This window comes from Camarhynchus parvulus, chromosome 14, assembly GCF_901933205.1.
Source record: "Camarhynchus parvulus chromosome 14, STF_HiC, whole genome shotgun sequence".
Taxonomy (NCBI): domain Eukaryota; kingdom Metazoa; phylum Chordata; class Aves; order Passeriformes; family Thraupidae; genus Camarhynchus; species Camarhynchus parvulus.
In genome coordinates, this window is record NC_044584.1 from 11,651,612 (window position 1) to 11,676,827 (window position 25,216).

At 44.3% G+C, this 25,216-nt stretch overlaps 3 protein-coding genes across 3 annotated transcripts in view; all 3 read left to right on the forward strand.

The window, feature by feature from the left end:
• SMG1 (SMG1 nonsense mediated mRNA decay associated PI3K related kinase) overlaps positions 1-8,012 on the forward strand; it is a 59,836-nt gene extending 51,824 nt beyond the window's left edge. The window contains exons 52-63 of the mRNA XM_030957872.1: positions 287-437; positions 530-719; positions 952-1,421; positions 2,349-2,483; positions 3,342-3,494; positions 3,822-4,001; positions 4,205-4,432; positions 4,863-5,074; positions 5,278-5,384; positions 5,712-5,891; positions 6,008-6,114; positions 6,762-8,012. Of these exons, the coding sequence (XP_030813732.1) occupies positions 287-437; positions 530-719; positions 952-1,421; positions 2,349-2,483; positions 3,342-3,494; positions 3,822-4,001; positions 4,205-4,432; positions 4,863-5,074; positions 5,278-5,384; positions 5,712-5,891; positions 6,008-6,114; positions 6,762-6,839 (2,191 nt within the window). The 3' untranslated portion in view covers positions 6,840-8,012. The remainder of the gene's footprint in view (positions 1-286; positions 438-529; positions 720-951; positions 1,422-2,348; positions 2,484-3,341; positions 3,495-3,821; positions 4,002-4,204; positions 4,433-4,862; positions 5,075-5,277; positions 5,385-5,711; positions 5,892-6,007; positions 6,115-6,761) is intronic.
• Positions 8,013-13,035: 5,023 nt separating this feature from the next.
• ARL6IP1 (ADP ribosylation factor like GTPase 6 interacting protein 1) lies at positions 13,036-19,528 on the forward strand. The gene is made up of 6 exons (XM_030958223.1): positions 13,036-13,145; positions 14,680-14,813; positions 16,468-16,587; positions 17,409-17,526; positions 18,152-18,236; positions 18,459-19,528. Exons 1-6 carry the CDS (start codon positions 13,110-13,112, stop codon positions 18,575-18,577), a joined length of 612 nt encoding a protein of 203 aa, XP_030814083.1. The 5' UTR covers positions 13,036-13,109; the 3' UTR covers positions 18,578-19,528.
• Positions 19,529-20,016: 488 nt separating this feature from the next.
• Positions 20,017-24,424, forward strand: RPS15A (ribosomal protein S15a). The gene is made up of 5 exons (XM_030958478.1): positions 20,017-20,125; positions 21,216-21,353; positions 21,509-21,588; positions 23,097-23,182; positions 24,289-24,424. Exons 2-5 carry the CDS (start codon positions 21,221-21,223, stop codon positions 24,380-24,382), a joined length of 393 nt encoding a protein of 130 aa, XP_030814338.1. The 5' UTR covers positions 20,017-20,125; positions 21,216-21,220; the 3' UTR covers positions 24,383-24,424.
• The last annotated feature ends 792 nt before the right edge of the window (positions 24,425-25,216 follow it).

The following is a 25,216-nucleotide window of genomic DNA, read 5'->3' on the forward strand; positions in this document are numbered from 1 at the left end:
AGCTTTTGCTTAATGAGTCAGTGACTTGATTAAAAAAGCAAAATGAGACAAAACACCAAGCAAACAAAGACTTGTGCATCTTGTAATGTGGGACAGTAAATTTCTGGATAGGTGCTTGGTACACAGCAAACTAATTCAAAATCTTCAAGTGGTGTTTCCCTTGAGCCAGTTGTGGTGGGTCCATCAGTGGTACAGTGAACCTGTGGAATCAGGCAGTTTAAGAAAATTCTGTTTATTGTGGACTAAGTGAAACCAGGTAAATTTTCTTTCTTTTTTTCCTGTTAAGAGTACTTCATGCTCAGTATGGTGAACTGATTCAACCAAGAAATGGTTCAGTTGATGAAACTCCCAAAATGTCAGCTGGTCAGATGCTTTTGGTAGCTTTTGATGGAATGTTTGCTCAAGTGGAAACTGCATTTGGTTTATTGATTGAAAAGGTATGGATTTGTTCTTTTTGGAGTACTGTTTGAGTCAGAATTGGGAAACCTCTAAAAAAACCAAACTAATTAATTTCCTTTACAATGCTCAGCTAAACAAGATGGAGATACCTCTTGCTTGGCGCAAGATTGACATAATCAGGGAAGCCCGCAGCACCCAGGTTAACTTCTTTGATGATGACAATAATCGGCAAGTCCTGGAGGAGATTTTCTTTCTGAAGAGACTGCAAACAATTAAAGAATTTTTCAGGCTCTGTGGTACCTTTTCTAAGACACTGTCAGGTAAACAAATGTTATTATCAAATATTCAGTTTGCCCTTATCCACTTCTCATCCTGTTCAGAAGAACATAAATTGGTCACTTTTGCTGTAACTTAACTTGGATATGTGGTAAGGAGGCAGCAACTAAAAATGAATTACCATACTTTTGCTGTGCTTGTAATTTGGATATTATTCTTCTGGATGCATCAAATGTTTCATTTATAACAAGAGTACTATTTCTTTCCCTTTAAAAGGAATCAGTTCAATTGAAGATCAGAATGCAGTAAATGGACCTGTTCAAATTGTCAATGTGAAAGCCCTTTACAGGAACTCTTGTTTTAGTGAAGATCAAATGGCCAAGCCAATTAAGGCTTTTACAGCAGACTTTGTGAGGCAGCTTTTAATTGGCCTTCCAAATCAAGCTTTGGGACTGACCTTGTGCAGTTTCATCAGCGCTCTGGGTGTCGATATCATTGCTCAGGTAGAGGCTAAAGACTTTGGAGCAGAAAGCAAAGTTTCTGTGGATGACCTGTGCAAGAAAGCCGTGGAGCACAACATCCAGATTGGCAAGTTCTCCCAGCTGGTGATGAACAGGGCCACAGTCCTGGCCAGCTCCTACGACACCGCCTGGAAGAAGCACGACCTGGTGCGCAGGCTGGAAACCAGCATCTCCTCGTGCAAGACCAGCCTGCAGAGGGTGCAGCTGCACATTGCCATGTTCCAGGTGAGAGCCCAGCACGGCTGGGGAAAATGAGCCTGAGTTACAACAAACATGATATTTTCTTGAATAAGTTCTAAGGTATTTTAGTGGACTTTATAAGGTATTTAGGTTATAATTATGCTGTAAATATATAAGGAACAGTGCTACTGCTGGCTTTTCTGGAAGAGTAGCTGCTTTACAAGAAGCAAATTCTTCAACATAAAAATTTTTTTAATCAATCCATGTAATTTTTTTCCATAGCCATTAATTTGGTGTTTAGAAAATAGGTCATTCTCTGGCTTTCTTACCAGCAATGCTGTCCTGTTCTCCCCCTTTTTCTCAGATTATGATTGTAAGGGAGGAGATGGCTTAGAACAGAGGGTGAGGTGCTGAATGTCATTTTGCACCTTTCCTTCAAAGTTTTAATGCATTGACTGTCTCCTCTCCACTCTTTACTTCATTAAAAATACAAATAGCAGCAGTATCAGTCCCAAAAAATGCTCTTCTGAGGCTTTAGATAAATGCCATTGTGTTGTACTATCAGTGATCTTAATTTTATATGGGACAAGGCTTTCTCCAGGTCAGTTAATAAACCATTTCATAGACCAATGAGCAAAATTATTTTGGTTTTAAGATATCAAGTGAATTGTTTCTGAATATTGATGGCTTTTCCTTTAGATTAAAATGATATGTGTAAATCACATCTAGTAAGTCAGTGGACTGATTAATGGTATAAACATCCAAGCCAGCAAAACCTTTACAACTACTTGTATAATTTAATGCTCTTGAATGATTTAGGACTTTGAGCTGTGCTGGTACTGTCTGATGTGCAGCCCTTTTAAGTGCCCTTACTTATACAGGGTACCAGAGCACTGGAATTGCTGTTTGTGATGCTAAGTATTTTGTGCTGAGCAATATTGATAATCAAGTGTTGCTGTTGCTTTCTTAAAGTGGCAGCATGAGGATCTCCTCATCAATCGTCCCCAGGCTATTTCTGTCACTCCACCTCGTTCTGTAATTTTAACCAACATGAAAAAGAAACTTCACACGCTCAGTCAGATTGAAGCTTCCATTGCAACGGTCCAGGTATGGCTGTTTGGGGAGGGTTGTCCAGCAGCCCATTGAAATGTGGCAAACACAAACTGCAAAATCATCTGCCACATTCAAATTATGTTATCTGGCTTGCTGTCTCACACAAATGTGGGGGTATTGTCATCAATCTCTTTCTGATGGATACTGTTATATTGTTTGATTTTGCTGTCTCATCCAAAATGTTCTTTGGAATAGCAGTAAATGTCTTTGACAAAAAATACAAATCTGTGAAAGTACCTTTCTTTCTGAAGGCTACTAATGCTCCTTTTCTTTAAGTTTGTGTGCCTTAGATCATCCTTACTATTATTTTTCATAGCTAAATGTCAGAAGTTCCCTTTGTAGAAACGGGCAAATTTATTCTTCTGTGTTTTAAGGTTTGTATGCTGTGGCTTTGCTCAGTATTTTAGATTTGTTTGGTGCCAGTAATGTAGAATGTTTAATTGTTTGTTAAATGCTGCTTAGCTTCCTGAATTTTAATTTCCTTTTTTTAGTTGTGAAGGTACTGTTTATAATAATTTCTTGAATTATTTGCAAAATAATGGAGGCAAATATAATGATGTTATATAATTCTCAGTCTAGAACTCTGATTACTTTTGCCTTTTTTTTGGTGAGTTAAAGTCTAGACAGGTAGACTTTATGTAACAATCAAATCCAGTTGTGATGTGTACTGGAAATAAACTTTTAAACAGCATAAACTAACATTTGTTAATCATGAACACTGCAGTATTTTACATACATGGCATAAGAAAATGTCTACATGTGTTATGTATGCAGAATTTATTTAAAGCCAGGCTTAGAATGCTGTGTATCAGTATGAATTATCTATATGGGCTTTTTTCTTCCCCAATGCAGGAGAAACTAGCAGCACTTGAAGCAAGTATTGAGCAGCGTTTAAAATGGGCAGGAGGTGCTAATCCTGCACTGGCCCCAGTCTTGCAAGATTTTGATGCCACTATTGCTGAAAGAAGAAACCTTGTACTGAAAGAAAGTCAAAGAGCGAGCCAGGTACTACAGATATGTACAGTACTCTTGATTCCATGAGTGTGTTCACTCTTCATTTCCCACTTGAGGTTTATGTAGAAGATATTTTTCTGCTCTGCATCTAAAGAGCAAGCATGGATAACTAAATACTTCTGGGAATCCCACTTGAAAGCAATAGGAATAATCTTTGTGAGAATTGCTGCAGGGTTGGATGACCCTGGGATGATACTGCTACTGTAACAGAGCAGTTTCTGTGTGTTTAAAATCCTCACTTCAAAGCACATGAAAAAAACAGTGTTTGTCTCTTAGACAGTTGAAGTGAAATAATTTTTCTCACTCTTTGATTTTCAGGTCACTTTCCTTTGCAGTAATATCATTCATTTTGAGAGTTTGCGTACCAGAACAGCGGAAGCCCTGAACCTGGATGCTGCCCTGTTTGAGCTCCTCAAGCGCTGTCAGCAGATGTGCTCCTTCGCATCCCAGTTCAACAGCTCCGTGTCTGACCTGGAGCTCCGCCTGCTGCAGAGGGTGGTGAGCACAGGGCAGGGCATGAAACCTCTCAGAATCACTGCAGGGAGCTCTCAGCTTTGCCTTCCATTCTCTGTTATGTGTACCTGCAGATGGAGTGTGGCTGCAGAGTTCATGCTGTCAGTTAAACACTTGGCAGTGCTGTCTGCACAGCAAAAGCGTTTTATCTCTGGGTACAGATAAAGAAGTGTTTCTGTTATTTTTAGGGCACTGGTCTCGAACATCCTATTGGCAGCTCTGAATGGCTTCACTCAGCTCACAAGCAGTTGACCCAGGAGATATCTACACAGAGAACAGTACAAACAGAAAGAGAACAACAAATAGAAACAGTTTGTGAAACAATTCAGAATCTGGTGGATAGTATTAAAACTGTGCTCACGGGTCATAACAGACAGCTTGGAGATGTCAAACATCTACTGAAAGCTATGGCAAAGGTATACCTGAAACATCCTTAAATTTATTCCTCAAACCCAAGTCAGTACAGTTTAAGAAAAATAACAGTAGTAGCTATGTGCTTTGTAAAGTATCTAGAAACAGTAAAATGTTTGTGCATGTGGAGTTCAAGACATAAAGTTCATGTTTAAGAATTCGTAAAACTTTCTAGCATTAGCCTTAGCAGGCTTTTATTGAACTGAACCGTTTCTCTGTCTTGGCAGTTGAAACATTGTGTTTGTAAACCCTTTTGGTTCTAAAGCTGTGAAAAATTTTATAATTTAAAAATTTATTTCTTCATACATAACTGCTGAAAATTATAGTTATTTGTAATCATATGACAAACTGAAGGACTGAAAAGGCTTAGAAATCTCCACTTTATTCTCATAGCCAAAATGTAGCAGCTGACCTTTTTGTACATCTTGGTTACAGGATGAAGAAGCGGCTCTGGCAGATGGTGAAGATGTTCCCTATGAGAACAGTGTTAGGCAGTTCCTGGGTGAATATAAATCATGGCAAGATAATATTCAGACAGTTCTGTTTACTTTAGTTCAGGTTATGGGTCAAGTCCGCAGTCAGGAACATGTTGAAATGCTGCAGGAAATAACTCCCACCTTGAAAGAACTTAAAACACAGAGCCAAAGGTAAGAGAGTTACCTTTTCTCAGGTGACAAAAGGCATTTTGCATACCTGCTTTAATGTAGCAGGAACACATCATGGGACACATGCTTGATGATTTTCTTAAAACTCAGAAATCTTCTTGTAAAATTTTAATTAATTTAATTTTTGGGTTTTCAGTAAGTCAAGTAGCTGCATGAGTATTTACTAACTCCATTATATTTCCCAGTGTCTACAATAATCTGGTGGGGTTTGCATCACCCTTAGTCACGGATACAGCAAATGAATGCTCCAGCCCAACTTCAGCTGCTACATATCAGCCAACCTTTGCTGCAGGTAATGCTTGCAAAAGTACAAATGTGAAACCACCAGGAATTGATATTAGAGAGGGGATCGTAGCTCATACTGAACTTTGAAATGCAGACAATTTACTTGATATAAATAAATTCTTAGCAGTGGAATAAAACTTCTTGTTTATGAAGTGAAAGAAATTAGAAAATGGAAAAATTGAAAACTGGTGCAGAATTTAAAATGCAAATTTAAAATGCATTTTTTCTGAAAAACTGATAGGTCTATTTGAAATGCATTTAATTGTGCTTTTTCTTGCATCTGTAATATGCTATTATTTTGAAGACTTTAAGCACTTTTAAACTTTCTTTACAGCTGTACGTAGCAATACGGGGCAGAAAACTCAGCCAGAGGTGATGTCACAGAATGCAAGAAAGCTAATTCAGAAAAATCTTGCAACATCAGCAGATACTCCTCCAAACACAGTCCCAGGAACTGGCAAAAGTGTTGCTTGTAGTCCCAAAAAGACAGCCAGGGACCCTAAAACAGGAAAAGGTAAATACAAACCTCAAAAAAACCAACAGCCCTACCACTGACAGCAACAAAAAAATACCTCAGAGGGTTTCTGTGCAGGAGTGTCAAGTTGCATAAACTTTGTTTTGTACCTGTAGCTGTGCAGGAGAGGAATTCCTACGCAGTTAGCGTGTGGAAGCGGGTCAAAGCCAAGTTAGAGGGCCGAGATGTGGATCCCAACAGGAGAATGTCTGTGGCTGAACAGGTGAGTTGAAAATAAAGATCCAGTACTGGTCTTTGCTTTAAATACATGCAGGTGTGTATGCTGAAGTGTGCCTTCAGGGCTGAAATCCTGTTGTGAATGGGGGTTCCTTGGGGTAGGAGCTATTGCAGTGCAAATCAAGGTTGCTGCTGCCTTGTATTGCCTTTTTTTTTTTTTTTACTGTTATATGCTTTTGTTTTTTGTATGGGAGGTTTATGTAGAGCCATGAATCGGATAAAATTGTCTTTTGTCTGTCACTAAGCTAACATTTATTCCACAGCTGCTGGTAGCCAGGGAGAACACGAGATCTGTACAGCTGCCCAAGGGACAGACTTGTCTGTGTTCACTAACACAACACACAACTCCTGTCTCTGGGCAACGGAGTCAGGGGACACAGTTGTCCACGTCTATTTGAGAATGGTGTGGCTACTTCCACAGGATAGGGGCTGTGAATGAGATGATAATGTGACTTTTTTTTTGCAGCACAGCTTCCTGTTTCTTATGTAGACTGCACCAAGTTATGTCTACAGTTACTTCAGATTTTTTTCAATAAATATTTGCAGGTGGCATTCGACAGTAAATTGTAAGATCACTTAAACACTTCTAAAATTCTAGCTTATTTTTAATTCCTTGTTTGACCTTTTTAATAGGTTGACTTTGTGATTAAGGAAGCAACTAATCTAGATAACTTGGCTCAGCTGTATGAAGGTTGGACTGCCTGGGTATGAGTAGGGAGACAGCAGCTCGGTCTGGTTCAGCGAGGTCAGACATCCACCAGAATCAACTCGGCCTCAGGCATCCGTAGCCGCACCACAGTCGGTGGTGATGCATACTGGGGCTTAATCTGAGGAAACCTAGGAAATCTCGGTGCACTGGGAAGTGAATCCTGCAGGATAGCTGCACTCAGGGATACGCTAAACACAATGGTCTGCAACCCCCACGGTCAAGGGTGAACGCTCACCGCTTGAGCAACACGGTTTGTCTTTCTGCTACGGAAGAACTGCAAACGTGTCTGGGGGTCAGCTGCAGAAAGAAATCAGGATGCTACAAACGGCAGAGTGATTTGGAACTCAATTCCACCTGACCCTGTGAACAATTCAGGAAACACTGAACCCTGTTCAAAGAAAAACAGAAAAATGGGGCCATGAAGAAATCACAGCAAGGGCAGATTTGACGTGTTCAGATCCTCGTTCCTCTTGTTCTGTGGCAGCAGTGCTGGTTGAGTTGACCAGTTAGTACGGGAAAAGGCTACAAAATGTAAACTTCAGAAATGGACTGAAAGCAAAGAGCTGTACATCAGATACACGCCGCATTGGAAGAACTTCTGAGATAGAAGAAAAAGCCTTTGTTCTCTTCTCCCTTTCCTCTTTCCTTTCACTCCTCCCTCCCAGCCTCTCCTCGCATACCCCCCTCTTGGCTTATTCTTGTAGGTTAGGCGTACTTCCAATATACTTTTTATTTCAATCCTTCTACTTCACAGTTTAGTCAAATTAACGACTTAAATTCTGTTTGGTAAACAATTTCTCCAAAAGCACTGAAAATACAGAACATCAACGATTACTTATGAGTTGGATGGTCAAATGCAAAATGTAATTTTGGTTATTTTAAAGTCATTTTTGTGATTCTATTATGTACAGTTTCTCAAAATTGTCACTGTGCATTTAAAAGTAATGATTCCTACTGGCATTTGATTTAATGTGCACTTCCCTCTGCTTGCAGTGTACACTTTTTTGTAATTCAAATTGTCCCTCCAATCTCATTCTACTGTGATTGCTGTAGTTTCTTTCGTACAACGTAGCTAATGCAATGTAATCTTTACCTTTTTAAAAACCAGGATAGAGTATCTAGTAGAGTTTTACATTGTTGATGACAGATAAACAATAAAGTGATGTTCTGGTGGAGGTAGAGTGATATGCTTTTTACTTCATTTTCCTAATCCTTTTAGTTCACACTTGTAAATTCTAGTGCTTCACTTCACAGGGGTATACATATAATCCAAGAAATGAAGGACTCTCAAATTTTTGTTCAACTAGATCTGTAAAGATTTCTGCAAAGTAGTTTTCCTTCGCCATATTTCTTCTATAGATGGCTGTTCAGTAATGCATCCATAGGGAATCTTCCACCAAGGTTTTTTTTTAATCAATTCTCAAAGTGTGATTATGGTCAGAAAAGTCTCTCTAAAAATGGCATCATCTTCCTTGGATCAAGGTCCTGCTTGTGTGCTGGTTGTCTGAAAGACTTCTTGCTTTATTTTTTAAGCAGGACACCTTTAGGAAAAGGCAACTTCCTTTTCTTAGAGAAACAAATTCCACAGAATTCAGCTACAACTGCAGAACTGTAAAGGTGCTGATAGCTAAAGCAGAAATGCACCCTGGCATTCTGAACCCAGATAAATTTGTTGTAGCTCTGTATAAAAAGTTTTTTTGTAAACTTGGTGAATTCGTTATGGATAGTTGCTGAAAAATGTGGGAAGATCCTTAATGCCATTTTAGTCACTTTTCAGAGTAAAACCACACTTTCAATACAGCATTTTTCAGTCAAAATCCAAGTATTAAAAGATTGGAGCCAAGCCCACTACTGGCATAAAATTAATTTAATTGAAAGGGTTTGCAGCAGTTCATCTGAGTAGGAAGCTTGGCTGGTGATTTTTGGATAATGCCAGCAACCTTCTGTTCCTTTCAGTATTTGCACTATGCTGACTGCTCTGCCTCCGCAGTAGGTCTTAGAATTCACTTTCTCCTCTGTTGCCAACTTTTTGTGGACATGCACTTTGAAGTGTAACAGTTTTCAACAGTCATATGGCCTTCCTTGCACTCTGATTGCCTGATTACCTCTAGGGAAGTCACAGGCTTTGCATCTAACAGTCCCCGTGCAAACGCATTCCACTGCCGCTGCTTCCTGACCCTCTGCCACGCTCGCCGCAGGAAACGCTGTTGGAATGTTGCAGTGAAGAACATTCATGTGCACAACAGGACACTTGACACTGTTGGTCCTTTCCATTTTTCTCCAGTTCAAAATGACCTTATGAACAATCTGTTGGAGAAGTGTAGTGACAGGAGTGTGTTGTACCTGCTGTTTTGTTTCTTGGAAGCTGGGGGGAAGGGAGGGGTAATGCACTCACCTGTGGCTCATGTATTATACCTCTGCCATCCAGAAATGAAACACTTGTGTGGAGATGGGTTCTTACTGCGTAATTTAATAAAGTTTTAAAAAATAAAAAAGAATACGTGTTTTTAATTTCCTTCTGGGCAACACTGTGTGGTTGTGAAAATTACAGGGAGGAATAAAAGTGCCAGATACAAACAAATAACAAACCAAACCCCAAATTGGAACAGGATTCTCTAGAGACTTAAATTTGCATAACTAATGCAAAGGAGACAGCTCAGATGTGCTAGTGGGCTGGCACTGTTCACATGTGTGCTGACACATTTTTCTTGGAAATGTTGACAGTATGGGAGGTTGGTACAGTCTTGATGAAACCTAAAATTCAGGTTCTGCTCACACATCCTGCATATATGACTGCATTAGTTACATTCTCTTAAAAGATGCTTCTTAAAAAGACATGAGGGTCCTTCCTTTATTTTCAGTAGAACTGGTGTTTATTTTCTCTGCAGTGAGGCACACCTAGAATAATGCAAGTCTAGAATCACCTCTCTAAATACATGCAAACCAGCTGAAGCTGTAGAAGTCAAACAGTTCAACTGAGGGCAATTTTTTGCCTGCTGCTTACCTGCAGTAAATATTAACCAAGGGACCAGGCTATAAAGTGATTTCTCAAAGCCAAATTCCACATATGTTCAGCAGTTTTGTTACCCCCTCACAATTCTATAGGCTCGTGGTTGAGATGCCCTTTGAAAATGGAGTTGGTTGTTTGCCTCTCTTCCTTCTCCCCTTTTGGAAAGCCAGGATGTGAGCATGGCTCTGCCAAATGTGTTGCTGGGATGTGTTAAACTGGAATTATTAGTGGTGTCCTAGATTATTTTGGTAGGATAATGGCACAGTCAGTACAACAAATGGAAAATGCAGCAGATCTATATAGTTAACAGAAATAGTTTTGTACTTTTTAGGGACTTCATGGTTTGATTTTGCTTTGCAACAATATTTTTGCCCTCAAGGATTATCCTATTTAAATAATGTTTTGTCTGATTTTTCAAATGTCTGTAAAAGACTCAAGTCCCTCAAGCTGAAGCTCTGTTTTTCTAAGTGCTGTAGTCTTTAAGGTTAATTTACTTCAATTATTCATCAATATGTTCTGTGCCTGGCACATTAGCCATTCTGTTTTAGTGCCCTCAAGTACTTCAAAGGTTTCTTTGCTTTCTTTTTTTCCTTTTATTTTTGTCAAGCTTTTCCTAAAATTAGCAGACACACTTTATGCATTAAAGAATTTGACTAGGAAAAATAGTTCAGAGGACCTGCCATCTGTGTGTTTGTTAATGTGCTCCCAAATTATAAAATGCATTTTTCCTTTAGTGAAGTTGTGAGCATACTGTTAATATTTTAGCTAAAGGATTTCACAGAAATTACAGATATTAGCTACAAACTACTGCTGTGTACATAAATGCATAGCTGATTAGAGCAATTCTGCCATTCATCAGGCTAATTTTTTTATTACTAGCATAATAAATGTGCATTAGGTATGCTGAAAAGGGTGGAGGTTTGACATGTAAACTTTGTGTGCCTGTTCTAAGTGCACAGAGCAATTGCACTGCCCCTTTTAAAGGTGCTTTGAAAACAGCTTGGGGATTTAATTTGCTGTGCATCTGCTAAGAGAGAATCTTGGTGCAGGAAGAATGGATCCCATTGCAGCATGGTCTGTGCCATGTGTTGCGTGTAGCTCAGGTAGGGTGCAGGAGGTGCTGAGCTGCTGCTGATGGTGCACCATGGCTGAGATTTAACAATGCAATCTGTGAATACCTGTACTTTAGGCACACATTTTTTAATGTGACTTGGTGTCTCTCAAGGCCTGGCTGCTCAGTGAGGGGTGGACAGGTGGCAGGGCTTGCCCTGTGCTGTGTTCCATGGCCTCTCTGGCATTTCTGGGCTTGAGGGCACCCAGCAATGCTCACCTGTCCCTCTGAGGTATGCAGCAACACCTAATAGGAGGGAAAGGCACCTCCATGGGCCCTCTGGGATGGAGAAAAGCTGCAAGGGCACCTGGATGGGGAGCTGGGTTTGAGAGACTGGCTGGAGATGATGGCAGTGCCTGCTTTTCCATTGGTAAGTGCTTGGGTTTTTTGTGGTGAGAATCACATAAATGGGTGAAACCAGGAGCTGGCTGATGTTATCTTATAGCCAGAGCAGTGTTGCTGCAGGGCACTGTAAATATCTGTAGAAACTGTAATGCATCATGGACCCACACAATGGTGATGGGCTGGAATGGACCTTAAACACCATCTAGTCCAAACATCCCAGCACTGAATCTCCCTGGGCAAACCTGTTCTCACCACCCTCAGTAAAGAATTCCCTCCAAATATCTAACCCACATTTCCCCACTTTCAGTTTGTACCCGTTACTCCTTGTTCTGTCACTACAGTTCCTGATGAGGAATCCCTCTCCTTGTAGGCCCCTACAGACATTGGAAGGTTGTTTGAGGTCATGCCCTGTATGGCTCCATGCTCTTTTAAAAGACTAATAAAATTATTGCTGGCATCATCACTTACTTATGAAATCACCTTTTGTGTGAGCTTTGCTGTGGTAAAATTACAGATTTTGAGAGCGAACTCCACCATTTATAAGTGTAAAACGTTACACAAAAATACTGTTAGCTTTTAGTGGCATGTGAATGAATTTGAAAGTTATTCAGTATGGCATCTGTTCTTTACATATGTTCTAGGGTGTGAGAAGCACCCTGTGAAAGACCAAACCATTCAGGACAGACATATGTTTGCTTTTACACTGTCTTCCTTAGTCCTGCTCTTTTTTGTCTCCATCAAGCTGGTGCCAGAGCAGTTTGGGTGCCCGAGATGTTTTCTTTGCTCTCATTATAGCCTTGCATTGCATCCTGGGCACGGTGATTACGCTCATTAACTCACGTGCCTGAAGCATTTAGAAAGCTGAGTCAGAAACAATATTTATATCCCAGTGGCTTTCTCCTGTATTTATTTCCATGCTGCCACAAGTTCTGAAGGAAATAAAACACCTTTGCTGGGCTTTGATGTTACCAAGAGAACTTGCCGAGCGCTGGGCACTGCTGAGGCCGCACCTCGGGTGGTGTGACCAGGTCAGGGCCCCTCAGTTCAGAACGGACACTGAGGGGCTGGAGCGAGCTCAGAGCTGAGGAAGGGGCTGGGGAAGGGGCTGGAGCAAGAGCTGAGGGAGCTGAGGGTGTTCACTGGGGACACAGGGACCTCAGAGCTAGGGAAGGGGCTGGGGAAGGGGCTGGAGCAGCAGCGGAGGGAGCTGAGGGTGTTCATGGGGACCCAGGGAGGCTCGGGGTGACCCCTCAGAGAGCTGGTCAAATGGGGCTGGAGCCGGCCCGGCGTCGGGCTCTGCTCCCAGGAAACAAGGGACAGGACAAGGGGAAAAAGTCTTAAGCTGAGCCTGGGGAGGTTTAGGTTTGACATTAGGAAGAATTTCTTCACACAGTGATTAGATATTGGAACGGGCGGCACAGGGAGGTGGTAGAGGCACCGTCCCTCGAGGTGTTTTAAGGAAAGATCCGATGTGTGTCACTCAGTGCCGTGGCGCAGTTGACAAAGTAGTGTTCGCTCGCAGGCTGCACTCTGAACTCTTTTCCAACGAGACTTTTCAGTGGGGCGCCGCCCCTCCCCGGCGCCGAGCAGCTCTCCCCGCGCGGGCCCGGCACCGCCTCAGCCGCACTGCGGCGCGCAGGGGGGCGCGCGCACGCCCAGCGCAGTTCGAATCCCAGCAGCCAACCGGCGGCCGGCGGGGCGCCGGGGCTGACCAATCACAGCGCTCAGGCGGCCCGCGGAGGCTATAAAAGGAGGCTGCGCGGCGAGTGACGGAGGGCGTGGCCGGCGGTGCGGGAGCGGCGCAACATGGCGGAGGGGGACAACAACAGCGTCTACCAGCTGGTGAGGGAGGGCGGGCGGACGGCCGCTCGGGCCTGCTGGGGGCGGCGGCGGAGCCAGGCCCGCTCTGCTGTGCTCTGCCCTGTCCTGTCCTACCCGCAGTGGGGGCTGGCGGGGGCCGCTCGGCCCCGCGCTGTGTGACGCGGTTCGGCGCTGGGGGCTCGGGGCCCGCGGTGCGGCGGCTGCTGCGGCTGCGGGCCCGGGGCGCGGGAGCGGCGGCTGCGCTGCTGCTCGCGGGCCGGAGCCCCCAGCAGCGCTTGGCGTTGCGTGATCTGCGGCGGTTACAGCCTATGTCAGTCTGTCAGTCCGTGTCCGTGTGTGTCTGTTTGTGTGTGTGCAGCCTCCTGCTGCGGGAGCGAGCGCCGCAGCGATCCCGGAGAGCGGCAGGCGTTGGGTGATTCAGCTTAACTAAACGTGCCAAGATATGCTTGAATAGTTAAATAAACACAAGGCTCTATATATAGTGATGCCTCAGTTGGTAAGCGGCTGCCGAGGGAAATGGGGAAATCGTAGTAAAAACCCGTGAAGGGGCAGAGGCTGGAGGCGTTTGAGCGCTGCGGTGCTGCACACCCAGGCTGGGCGCAGGGAGCAGCTCCAGGAGCTCGGAGCTTGGAGGGAGGCGCCGGGGTCTGTAGAAAATCCACGAGCTGTGTTGTGCTTGTTATTCTAGTGGCGTCGGAGTTCTCATTGGAATTAAGTGTAGCACATAGCTGGGAGTGAAACCTGTTCTTTTAGCTCTGCGCGGCAGACGTGCATGTCTTCATGGCTTTTCATCTCTTACTGCTCGGGCAGCAGTCAGTTCTGTTCACGGTCTACCTGAGTTTTGTAATCTCTCAGATGCCATCTCCCGCTGAGGGGACACTGTTAAGCTCTGTTAAATGTGGAACACCTCAGGTGAACTGCTTAGCAAGCTGATGGCAGCACAGGTGGGGCCTCCTTGCAAGAGAGGTGTAGGGAGGAATGTAGGAATCACATAGGAAGTGGAGTTGAAAGGCTGTCTTGGGCAGCTTGTGGGAAGACTTGCTGTCCAGGTGTCATCAGTTGGATAAATTTACTCTGGATTCTGAGTCTTTATCCATCTTCCTCATAATAAACTGGCATTGGACAGCAGTTGGAAAGCTTCAATTTAATGTGGTAGAGTTGTCTTGGAAAATACATTTATTTTTAAACAGTTCTCATATTACAGTTTTCCAGTCATTGACACTGAAAACTTGAGAGGCTTTAAAACCTGATGTTCTACTAATCTGGGGGGATGGGGTGTGGTAAATGGGAGATTAGGGGAAAACACCTTGGCAAAATCTGGGAGGAGGTATTGTTTGCCTGTACATGCTGCTAGGATCTTAACTATTTAAAGGTATCACTGCTACAATGTCATAACTTAGTACAAAACTCACAATACTATTACAAATTTAATTACTCAGAAAGATTTGTGTCTGGGATCTTTAATTATTACACTGGGGTTTTTTTAGCTACTTCAGTGTGGGAATTAATTTGATAATCTGGTTAGTTAAAGGAATTTTCTTCTCTTTTTGTGTAGGCAGCTGAAACTGCAAGCTTGGAGGAGCAGTTGCAAGGATGGGGAGAAGTGATTCTGATGACAGATAAAGTTCTGCGCTGGGAGCGAGCCTGGTTTCCTCTGGCGCTGATGAGTGTTGTTTCCTTCTCCTTCCTGTGAGTACCTGCTGGAGGGAGCTGCAGCATCATTGCATCTTCATGGCTGTGACCAAACCTATTAAGAAAATTAGTAGGGCATCTGGAGAAGTCTAATAGGAAGGCTTTTACTCTAGGTTCTTTTTCTTAAAACGTGTGAACTTTGTTGGAAATTATAAACAAAAGTAATGAAAGCAGGAAGTCACATGATTCACATCCTGCTCAGAATGGTTTCTGCAAAAGCTGTTTGCCAGCAGTAGTTGCTGGGGTCTTTCCTGTGCTCAGCTGAATGTTCTTCAGTGCTGCATTCATGTTCTGTCCTCATTCTTTGTCCCCTGCTTCTTGGTCAGATCTCATGACCTCCTTTGGTTCCCCCCCCCCCACCACCAGCAGTATCCTTACAGAAAGCTTCTTCCCATAGAGCACAATATCCTATTCTGCCTCTTTGCTGTGGGTTCAGGATAAGTTCAGGGTTTTTTTGCACAGCTAGGGTTTTTTAATATTCTCTGTCCTGTCCTTTGAGAAAGGAGAAAAGGGAAGACTGCAGGTAAGCTCAGCAGGGTGGAAGGATGTTGCCTGTCTGATTGGAGATGCTGGAAGCACTTGGATGTGCCTTTATGTAACAGGGTAGTAAAGATGACCTGACTGCCTTGCTCAGACAGCTGTTTGTGCCAGCTCTGCAGTTTGCCAGCTCTATCTGTTCCTGCAATAAGGAGAGAAATTACAAAAATAAATGTTCAACCAGGTGAGGCAGGGATAATTGGTCTTTTGGCTAAAATAAATTTTTTTGCTTTTAGGGGAGGTGAGGAAGGTGGAAATCAAATGGAAGCTAAAAAGTAATTTTTAAAAGAAGTAATTGTGTGAAGTTCAGGATATTCTGTTATAAATTCTGTGATTATAGCAGGGAATATCTTGTGCTGAGTAATACTTTATGGAAATGCAGAACTACTTCAGGTTCTGAACTCACCAAAATGACCTTGAACACCCAGCACGGTGTCACTGTGCAGATGTAGAGAATCAATGGCCCTGCAGTAGCACTCTGCAGATGTACAGAACAGCCCCATGGACTGGGTCATTTCTTTGCTTTTACTGTTTCAGTTTTCAGGAAGTTCTGTGAAGTCCAGTTGGGTAGCAGAGGGCCCAGCTGGGTGTTATCAGACACTCAGGAGATCAGCTGGTTCTTGTCCACTTGCCCTTGTGCTGTTTTTGAGTAATGGCAGACTGAGTATGGAGAATGCAGCACTGCTTTAAGTGGAGCTTGATGGCCAGAACAGGTTTGGCTGGCTCTCCCAGGAGAGACAGAGCAAATGACAGCCTCTAGTGGATCTGAATTCTGTGACTTGAGCAACAAAATTAGAGCTTTTACTCTGCCTGGTTATTTCATTTGTTCACTCATCATCATCATCCCTCAATCAGTGTTAAGTTCACTGTTGATCAATTTCTGAGAGAATAATAATGATGAAATTTTACTTCTACTGAACTTTGTACCTTATTTGCTTGTAGCATATTCTTATCTGGTATATTAAGAGATAAAGGCATTTTCTGTAATTTTGTTTGAGGTTAGGGAAGAGAGAGCTCTGCAGTGGGAAGCTCTGAGCCAGTCTGAAAAAGTGACCAAGCATGTCTAGTATTGAGCAGTTTGAGTACTCAGAAATAATTTCTCTTCTTTCTACAGGATGATCTACTATTTGGACCCATCAGTTCTCTCAGGTGTCTCCTGTTTGGTCATGTTCCTCTGTTTGGCTGATTACCTGGTTCCTGCTCTTGCTCCTCGAATCTTTGGCTCTAATAAATGGTGAGGAAAGCTTCAATTGAAAGTTTAATGAGTGTAAATATGATCTTTATCAAAATGGATATCTGATTTGTGGATATCAAATGGTTACTTTGTAGAGTCATTGTAGTGAGAAATCAGCAATCTCTCTAATACATGAAGTGAGGACAGTAGCAACATGTTCTTCATTCTTTTTCTGAGGATTACTACTTCTACATACCTTTATTATTCTTTTCTTCTGGAAAAATCAGATTTTTTTTAAGAAGTAGGCACATTCTTTACTCTCCATTAAGCATGCTAGTTAGTTCTGCTAGACTAGTTTTTAGTAATTAATGGACAATATATACTGAAAAGTAAAATTATGTGGAAGAGTACTGATTGTATGTTTGGAAAAAAACAGCAGTAAATGTGATAAAAAAGAGAGTAATGCAGAGAGTATGTATGTAATTGTGAGTGAAACAGTTTTGGAAAAGGCAAGTCTTGTATAAAAGAAGTAACTTGAAGAAGAACCTGATTTGAACGACATTTTGAGTTAAAGGTGAATTTTAGTGTATCTGCTTTAGGATGACTAATGGATAAATGTTCTTATGTAGATAAGCATTATTTGTGTGTATCACTCTGGTGTCAGATTAAGGTCAGGAGTCAGTTTAATTAACAGTCAGCATACAGGAAAATGACATGGGCACTTCCTTGCAGTGCTCAATAATGTATCAAGCAAAGCAAGTGCCAGCATAAGCACTGGATACTTCTTTACTGCTGGAAAAATGGCATGGGGAATTTTTTTAAGATGTTAAATTAAATATTGAAGTCTTATTTCTGGCTTTTTTCCCTCCCTTTAATAAAAGGACCACGGAGCAGCAACAAAGGTTTCACGAGATTTGCGGCAATTTGGTGAAATGTCGCCGCCGGATTGTTGGCTGGTGGAAGCGCCTCTTCACTCTGAAGGAAGAAAAGCCTAAAATGGTACTGAGTTCTAGGAATTAATCTCTGTTGTCTTAAGATTTTGTGTGATCTAGTTTTGTCTGAAATATTTTAGCAAGGTCTGAATGAACTGGTGTTCCAAACCAGCAGCTGGCGCTTCTGGCTGTGACTTGGTCACACATTTATTCAGACCTGGAGTGGTAAGGTACAAAACTTAAAAACTTGCAGTTCTTGTAGTTTAGGAGCATACCTTTGATAATAAGATAAAGGAAGACTGGATTTCTCTGGATAGGTAAATTTTTGGAAACGAGCTGTTTCCAGTGTGCACAAACTGTCCAAAAAGCTGGATCTTTAGTGGTGTGTCAGCTGGTACATGAACTACTGAAAACAGCTGTGGCTGCAGCATTGGGGATGGCACAGTCTGGCACTAAGGGATACCTGGGCAAAAGAAGAACGTGCACCCTGTTCAGCTGATGGTCTGAAAATAAGTGAGAATAGACAATTACAGATCCTGTAATCTCAGTTTTAACATGCCTGTGCATAGGTATTATGTGTGGAAGAGCCAGAAAGCTTCATGTTAGTTTGAAATGTTGAAGTTCTGCCAAACACTGAAGGGAAGGCAGAATCCCCAGCAGGTCTGTGGTAACTCTTCACTTTTCACTTTTAGTACTTCATGACCATGGTCTTCACTCTTGCTGTGGTTGCCTGGATTGGACAGCAAGTTCACAATCTCTTTCTGACCTATCTTATTGGTAAGTGTGGGCATGCAAAACACAAAGAACTCTTTTGTTAGCTGCCTGAAATGGATTGAGACTGGTAGAAGTAATTTTTGGTCAAGTGTGGTGGGGTGTTTTTGTTGCAGGGTTATGTTTTTCTCTTTTCAGGCAATTAATGGGGCTTAAGGGAAGCAAAGAATTGCAGAGTGACAGAAGCTTGTTAAGGGAGTATTAATTATTTTTTTTCCTTCTCTTTAGTAAGCTTCTTGTTACTGTTTCCTGGACTAAACCAACATGGGATCATCACAAAGTACATTGGAATGGCAAAAAGGGAGATCAACAAACTTCTCAAGCACAAGGAAAAGAAAAATGAATGAAGGCTTAAGTGCTGTTCACTCTAGTAGAAGGTTTTCTTGGGAACAGTTTTGAGAATTAATGTATAATTAAGACAATAGAAGTTGTATTGCTCACTGACTTTTTTTTAATTGGCTCCCTGACGAAGTGAAAAAGTCATTCCAGCAGCTGCTGTGGGTTTGTCTCTTGCTGTGCTGAGTAGGGCTCTGCAGCCTGGAACTGATCCTGTGTGAGACATCCTCTTCTGTGATGTATGGAGCTTGTTAAGTGTCTTCATCAAACAGACCCTGGGCATAACCACCCCAACAGCAGAGCTGTAATGCCTGATAGTATTTCTGTGACTGTGTTAGATTTGCTGATCATTAATTGTGGCTGCAGCAAGTGTGAGAGGGGGTTCTGAAGGCTGATGCTTTTTGGAGGCTTGTAACTACTGATCCTTGTGGCAGGAGGACAATTAGCAGAGTGAGAATGGCCATGGCTGAGGGTGCACATCCAAAATGGGGCCAGAAGGTTCCATTGTCTCACTGAACCCGTTTGCTTCTTTTGGCTGTGTGTACCAGAGAATGTGTGGAGTAGGGGTCTGGAATACATAAATTTGTAGTTCAGTTATTTAGCTGTAATGTAAACTCATTGCACTGAGACTGTAGAGAATGAATGAGGGTGTGTGTAACTTTAAGAGCTGATTGTTCTAGAAACTGCTGTTGTCATGGAGCCTTGTAGCACGTTTGGTTTTATGAATGTTTGTCTGTATACAAAAATCACTCTGAATATGCTGAGTTTGACTCTGTAAATAAGCCTGAATTGTTTGTGCTTTTCTATGATCTCTCCCTCCTTTTTTAAAACTGAACTGTTTTTCTTTAAAAAGCTAAAACCTGTGTTAATGTTTTAAAAGTTTACTGTTTTAAATGAACTCTCTTCAGTGTCTATTGTAACTGTTGAATAGGTAAATACAGACTAAAGAGAAACTACTTGAACACTTGCTTCTTGTCCATGTCCAGAGAAGGGTGTCAGTGCATTTTTCTGTGTAGCAGGAGATGGGGGAAGGGTTGAGGAAGTGCTGAAGGGCACAGCCTGTCGGTGGGAGAGATCCTGGGTGTGTGCAGCTGAGCGGTGACGCAGCGCGGTGTCCCCAGCTGTGTTCGAGAGTGGGGAATGCACTGACACCGGCTTGGCTGCTGCCTGCCTGCTGGCACAGTGTGCCCCTTCGGAGTGTGCGCTCAGTACGGACACAGCCCATGTATCAGCGGGGGCTGTGCTCACCGCAGCCCCGTGTCCCCGTTGTCGCGGTGTCCCCGTGTCCCCGCTGCGCTGTCCCAGCCCGGGGGCTCTGCTGCGCGTTCTGCCCGGCGGAGCGCAGGTTTTTGACCCTCGCGCCCCGCCGTACGCGAGCGAAGCGTCCCTGTTCCCATGGCAGCCGGGAGGCGGTGTCGCTCCGGAAGTGCGGCGCCCGGTCTCAGCCAATGGGGAGGGCCAGGCCTGAGAGGCGAAGTCTCGCGATATCTCCGCCCGCCGATGGCCCTCCCATCAGCCCGCGCGGCCTGGGCTCTTCCTTTTCCGCCATCACGCTCTCGGTGAGTGGGGCCGGAGCCGCGGGCGCGCAGCATCCGCCCCGTCCCGCCGCCATCCGCGCCCCGCGCCCGCCCCGCCCGCGCCGCCGCGGGCAGCGGGCACCGCGCCACCCGCCTGGCCCGCTTTGAGCCGCCGGCACCGGCGCTGGCGCCGTCCGGAGTTCCCGGAACGCGGGGTGGGGGCGGCTCCTCCCGCCCGTGGCTCTGCGCTTTTCGGCGATGCGCGGCGGGAAGCGGGAGCGGCGGCCGGGCGCGGCCGGGGCTGTGGGGAGCTGGGCCGGGCCGGGCGCGGGGCAGCCGCGGAGCCGGTGCGCTGAGGGGCATGCAGATCGTGCGGCGGGGCCGGGGCGGAGGGAGCGGGGAGCGGGCGCGGTCGGGCCCCGGGAGGAGGCGGCCCCGGCGCGGGGGGCTGGCGGCCCTCACCGGGGGCGGGAGTTGGCTGCGCGGTGCTGGTGGCTCGGTGTTGAAAGTCCCCGTGTGCCGCAGGAGCTGCCCCGGTGCTGGGGACAGCTCGGGCACGGAGCTGGCGGCGGCCCGGCTCTGTCGGAGCGGTGGCCGTGCCAAGTCATCCCCGCCGGGCTGGGGCTGCTCCGAGGCTCCTTTTGGCGAGCCTCTGAGAGCTGCTGCCGGCCTTCCTTTGCGGAGCGTTGTGTTTGTGCATCCTGCAAGGTTTTTGCAGATCAGCGAACCGAGCAGCATCTGTTGATTTAATACCACATAGGATCTAGTTATTGTACAGGGTCGGTACTGTGCAATACTGGTGTTAATTGGCTTTTAAGGGCAAACTGATTTACCTGAGGAGCTGTCACAGTGCTGACAGCTGTCTGGATGGTGGTTTTGAAATCGTGTGTGTGCTTTGATAGAGCCAAATTTAACCGTGTCAGGTTTCCTGACGTGTTACGGTAGTGGTGACTCTTCTTGATCACAGCTGAGCGTGACTCGGTTCGCTTCTTCAGCCTGAAGTGCTTTTCAAGGTTTAATGCAACTTTCTGTCAGTGTTGGATCTTTTCGATGTAAAATCAGCCCTGACTGAAGCGCTGCTCGGCGTTTCCGTGCCGAGGAGCCGGTGCAGTAACTGCTGCCCTCCCTGCAGGCACCATGGTGCGGATGAACGTTCTGGCCGATGCTCTCAAAAGCATCAACAATGCAGAGAAGCGCGGCAAGCGCCAGGTGCTCATCCGGCCGTGCTCCAAGGTGATCGTCCGCTTCCTCACCGTCATGATGAAGCACGGTAAGTGCCGGCCCTGCTCCCCCGGCTGTCCGCGGCTGCTGCTGCGGTAAAAGATCTAAATCGTGGTGCTTGAAGTAGTTTGGTACAGCACAGTAAATTAGTTGTGTTATTGTAGTTAAGTGTTGTGTGTGTCTCTGTCTGCTGGTCTCCTGCAGGTTACATTGGTGAATTCGAGATAATTGATGATCACAGAGCTGGGAAGATTGTTGTCAACCTCACAGGCAGACTCAACAAGGTAGGATTTGTCTTTCTGAATTCAGTTCTCTAAAGAAGTGTTTAAATGAGACTTCTTAAAAAATTTTATGTTTGTTTGCTCCATTTCTAAAACAACTGCTTGTAAAGGAGGTGGTATTTGTTGAATCCGTGTAAATACGAGCAGCATGGGTGTTATCAGTTAAAACGGTGGTTAATTTGTCTGGATTCAAAGTGGTATGGGTCACTAATTAACATTTCTTTTAAACTCTGACTGTGTAAGATACACTTTCAGGGAAGTCTGCTTGCAAGTGCTGTGTATTTCTCCCTGTTCAAAGGCTTTCTGGCTACCTAGTGCTCTCTCAGTTTGATATTTAAGCTGTCTGGAAGACTTGTCTTAAGGGATAGGATTGGTTTTCAGTTGATGTTTGATAGCTGCAGATGTGGAGAAGACAAACCTTTCTCCTGCTGCCAGGTGGGCTTTGCTTGCAGTGAGGAGAAGTTGAATGTTATATTAATTGGTGCCTATGAAGCTCCTGGGGCATGTGAGGCATTCATGTGTGTTTTGGAAATTCTTAAGTGCTTATGTCTCAAACTACTGAGCTGTGTAGTTCTGTGTGACTTGCTGTGCATCACTGTTTACAGCTGAGCTCTTCCAGTGAGAGTTAGCTCTCCAGTAAAGAAATAAAAAATATTTCTTGCTCAGAACATGTTGGGGGCTGTCCTCATGGTGAAGATGCCATCTGGAAATTGCAGAGTGTATAAGGCAGATAATGCTGACACCCCCAAATTACTGCAGTAGTTACAGTAATTACAGTAGACACAGTGTTGTGTGTCTGTAATAGAAGTGATGTGGGTCAGGTTTGAGAGTAGTGTTCCTTGAACTCTTCCAGGATGATATGGATCTTCCAGGCTAATGGATATAATATTTCTCCCAATCATTGCAGTAAGGGAACAGTTGTTTAGTTCAGAAAAACGTGCATAGTGCAGGAAGGTGTGCTTCTGGTTTGGGTTGGATAGTTGTTGAGATAATTGGAGCCAGTGAGGTAACTGGTGGTGGTGCTGGTGGTCTTGGTCAGTGATACAACTACCTTGAAAATTCCAGTAACGTGGTAATTTCTTCCTGGTTAAAATTTACATGGAGGTTTTGTTTTTGCTAACTTTGTATGATGGTTAGAGGTGGAATATCCCTGAGCAATCCCAGGAATGTTGCTGATGTTACATCATGCTTTAGTATTTCCCCCAGGTGTGGGCATTACTTGGGTGGTGTGGCTTCAGCAGCAGTTTAGGGCTGTTCACGTGAGGAGGAGGAGTGAGGCTGAGGCAGGAATGGGTGTGGAATTGCTGCAGTTTAGAGCTGTGCAGGTGAGGAGGAGGAGGAGGAGTGAGGCTGAGGCAGGAATGGGTGTGGAATTACTGGATGCGAGGTCCAGGTGTAACAGAGTGTGTGTGACAGCAGTTGGTGAGGTGCTTCAGGCAGGGAGCTGGGATCACACAGCTGCAAATCTATAAAGTTCTTCAGTTTATAATGGAATCCTCTCTTACTTACAGTGTGGTGTAATCAGTCCCAGATTTGATGTGCAGCTGAAGGATTTGGAAAAGTGGCAGAACAACCTGCTGCCTTCCCGTCAGTTTGGGTGAGTATGAGGAAGGGTCAAATGTGTGTTGTGTGTAAAAATGTTACACTCACAAACTGCCTGAGTTAGGCTCACCTGGCACCTTTTCCTCTGATCAGCCTGGAGTTAAATTTCAGTGTAAAAATCCATCCTCCATATAAATGCCCTTTTAAACCAGCTTTACAGGGGCTCTGCTAAGCAAGGATCTGTTTCTGTTTGGCTTTGGTAAAATCCTTGTTTGACCATTTCACAGTTTAATGGAAAGTAGGACTTTTCTCGTACTTGTTTTGGTTTTATGAATGGCTGTTCTTAAATGGGGAAGGAGTTATGTAAGTTACCAGGTCAGTGAAAGTAAATTGTGCTACTTGAATTCACATGTCCTGTGTGCAAGTTAATCAAATATGAAGTGATGAGGAACTTGGAGGCTCTGTTGAACGAACCTCCACAACACAGGAAGTCTTATATGTACCTTTTTCTTCACAAAGTGTGTGGAATTGAGAGCTGTAACTCCCTGTGCACCAGGATGGCGGAGCTGGAAGAGTCTCCAGGGCCTCAGCCAGTGTGTCCCATCAAAGAAAGGATTGATTAAAACAGTTCTGTGCTGTTTCTGTTCTTAAGGCTCCAGCAGTAACTCCTGCTTCAGCTGGCCCTGTGTAGCCACTCTGTTGTGGGAATTTTAAGGGTATTTAGAGTGGTGGGACAGGAGGTTCTGGGGCTGTGTGGGTGAGGTGTGTTGGTAATGCAGATGTTGGCATTAGCAGTGCACCACGCAGAGATCCCAGCTGAGGAGCTGTGGCACCTCTGCCTGCACTGGGGAGCAGCATTTGTGGAGGATAGAAGTGGACTTGGGCTAGAAACGTGTCCAGCAGCTGGACAGGGAGTGCCCAGTGGGAATATGCAGGGAAAGAGCCAAATAGCTGGGGAGCAAAGTCTGTCACTGCCCTGTGTGTGCTGCAGGGCTGTGCTCCTGAGAGGAGCTGCTTTGCACTGTTGATAATCAGTCTCACTGTGTTGGGCCTGTTACAGGAACAGGCCCTGCTGTTTGTGACACAGATGAAGGTGGTGCTGTCACCTCTGCAGCAGCCTGGAGCAGGGAGATGACCTGACCATTTGCTCTCTCTTGGCAGGTATATTGTCCTGACAACCTCAGCTGGCATCATGGACCATGAGGAGGCGAGACGAAAACACACAGGAGGCAAAATCCTGGGGTTCTTTTTCTAAAACTTGTAAAAAAAGAGGATACTAATAAATTGTTCAAATGGACTCTGATGTTTCCAGTGGGTATTTTAATGGCTTCAAACACTGCCTGTGACAGTGCTTGTAGCAGCTCTTCAGTAGTGCTGGAGGTCCAGCTTCACTTCAAATGATATTTGGGCTCCACACCATCCCTGCTCACAATTTTGTTTCTGTTAATGATATAATGTACTTCTGAAAGTTACCACTGGAGTGGCATTTTGGGGTCACTGTACAGGAGAGCGTCAGCAGGGAAGCTCTAATGCTCATCCCATCTGTCCTGCTTGGGCTCACCTCGCAGGTGTTCAATACATGTGTCTGCAGTTAGTTACCTGTGTGTGATTCTAGAGTTTCACCTTTTGCCTCAATAATAGAAGATTGATAATAATAGAAATAGCCTTGTCAGAAGCTATTTCCTGTTTATGGTTAAAAAAGTTGTGGGATGTGGGATTCTGGAATAATAAAAATGGTTGGAGTTTTGCTTTCAGATCACAAACTTGTTCCACGTCATATAGTGAAAGGAGTAACTGAGGTTGGGATGTGAATAATTCTTTTCCTTCAAATTTCTCCTTTGAAAGTGTTTTGAAACACCAGAATTTTGGGTAGAGTAGTTGCTGTGCAGCTGCTTTGTATGTAGGCACACAGAAACAACTGTTTGGGATTTTACATTTTCAGAGTGAGGAAATAAGATGGTCTGAACCTACAGGTAGGGAATATCTAGTATTGAATGAGTTGGGGTTTTCTTCAGGCACGTGACAGCACAGTGTCCTTGATGCAGAGAAATCAGATGTGTTTCAAGGCACTACATGGAGCTGTACAACT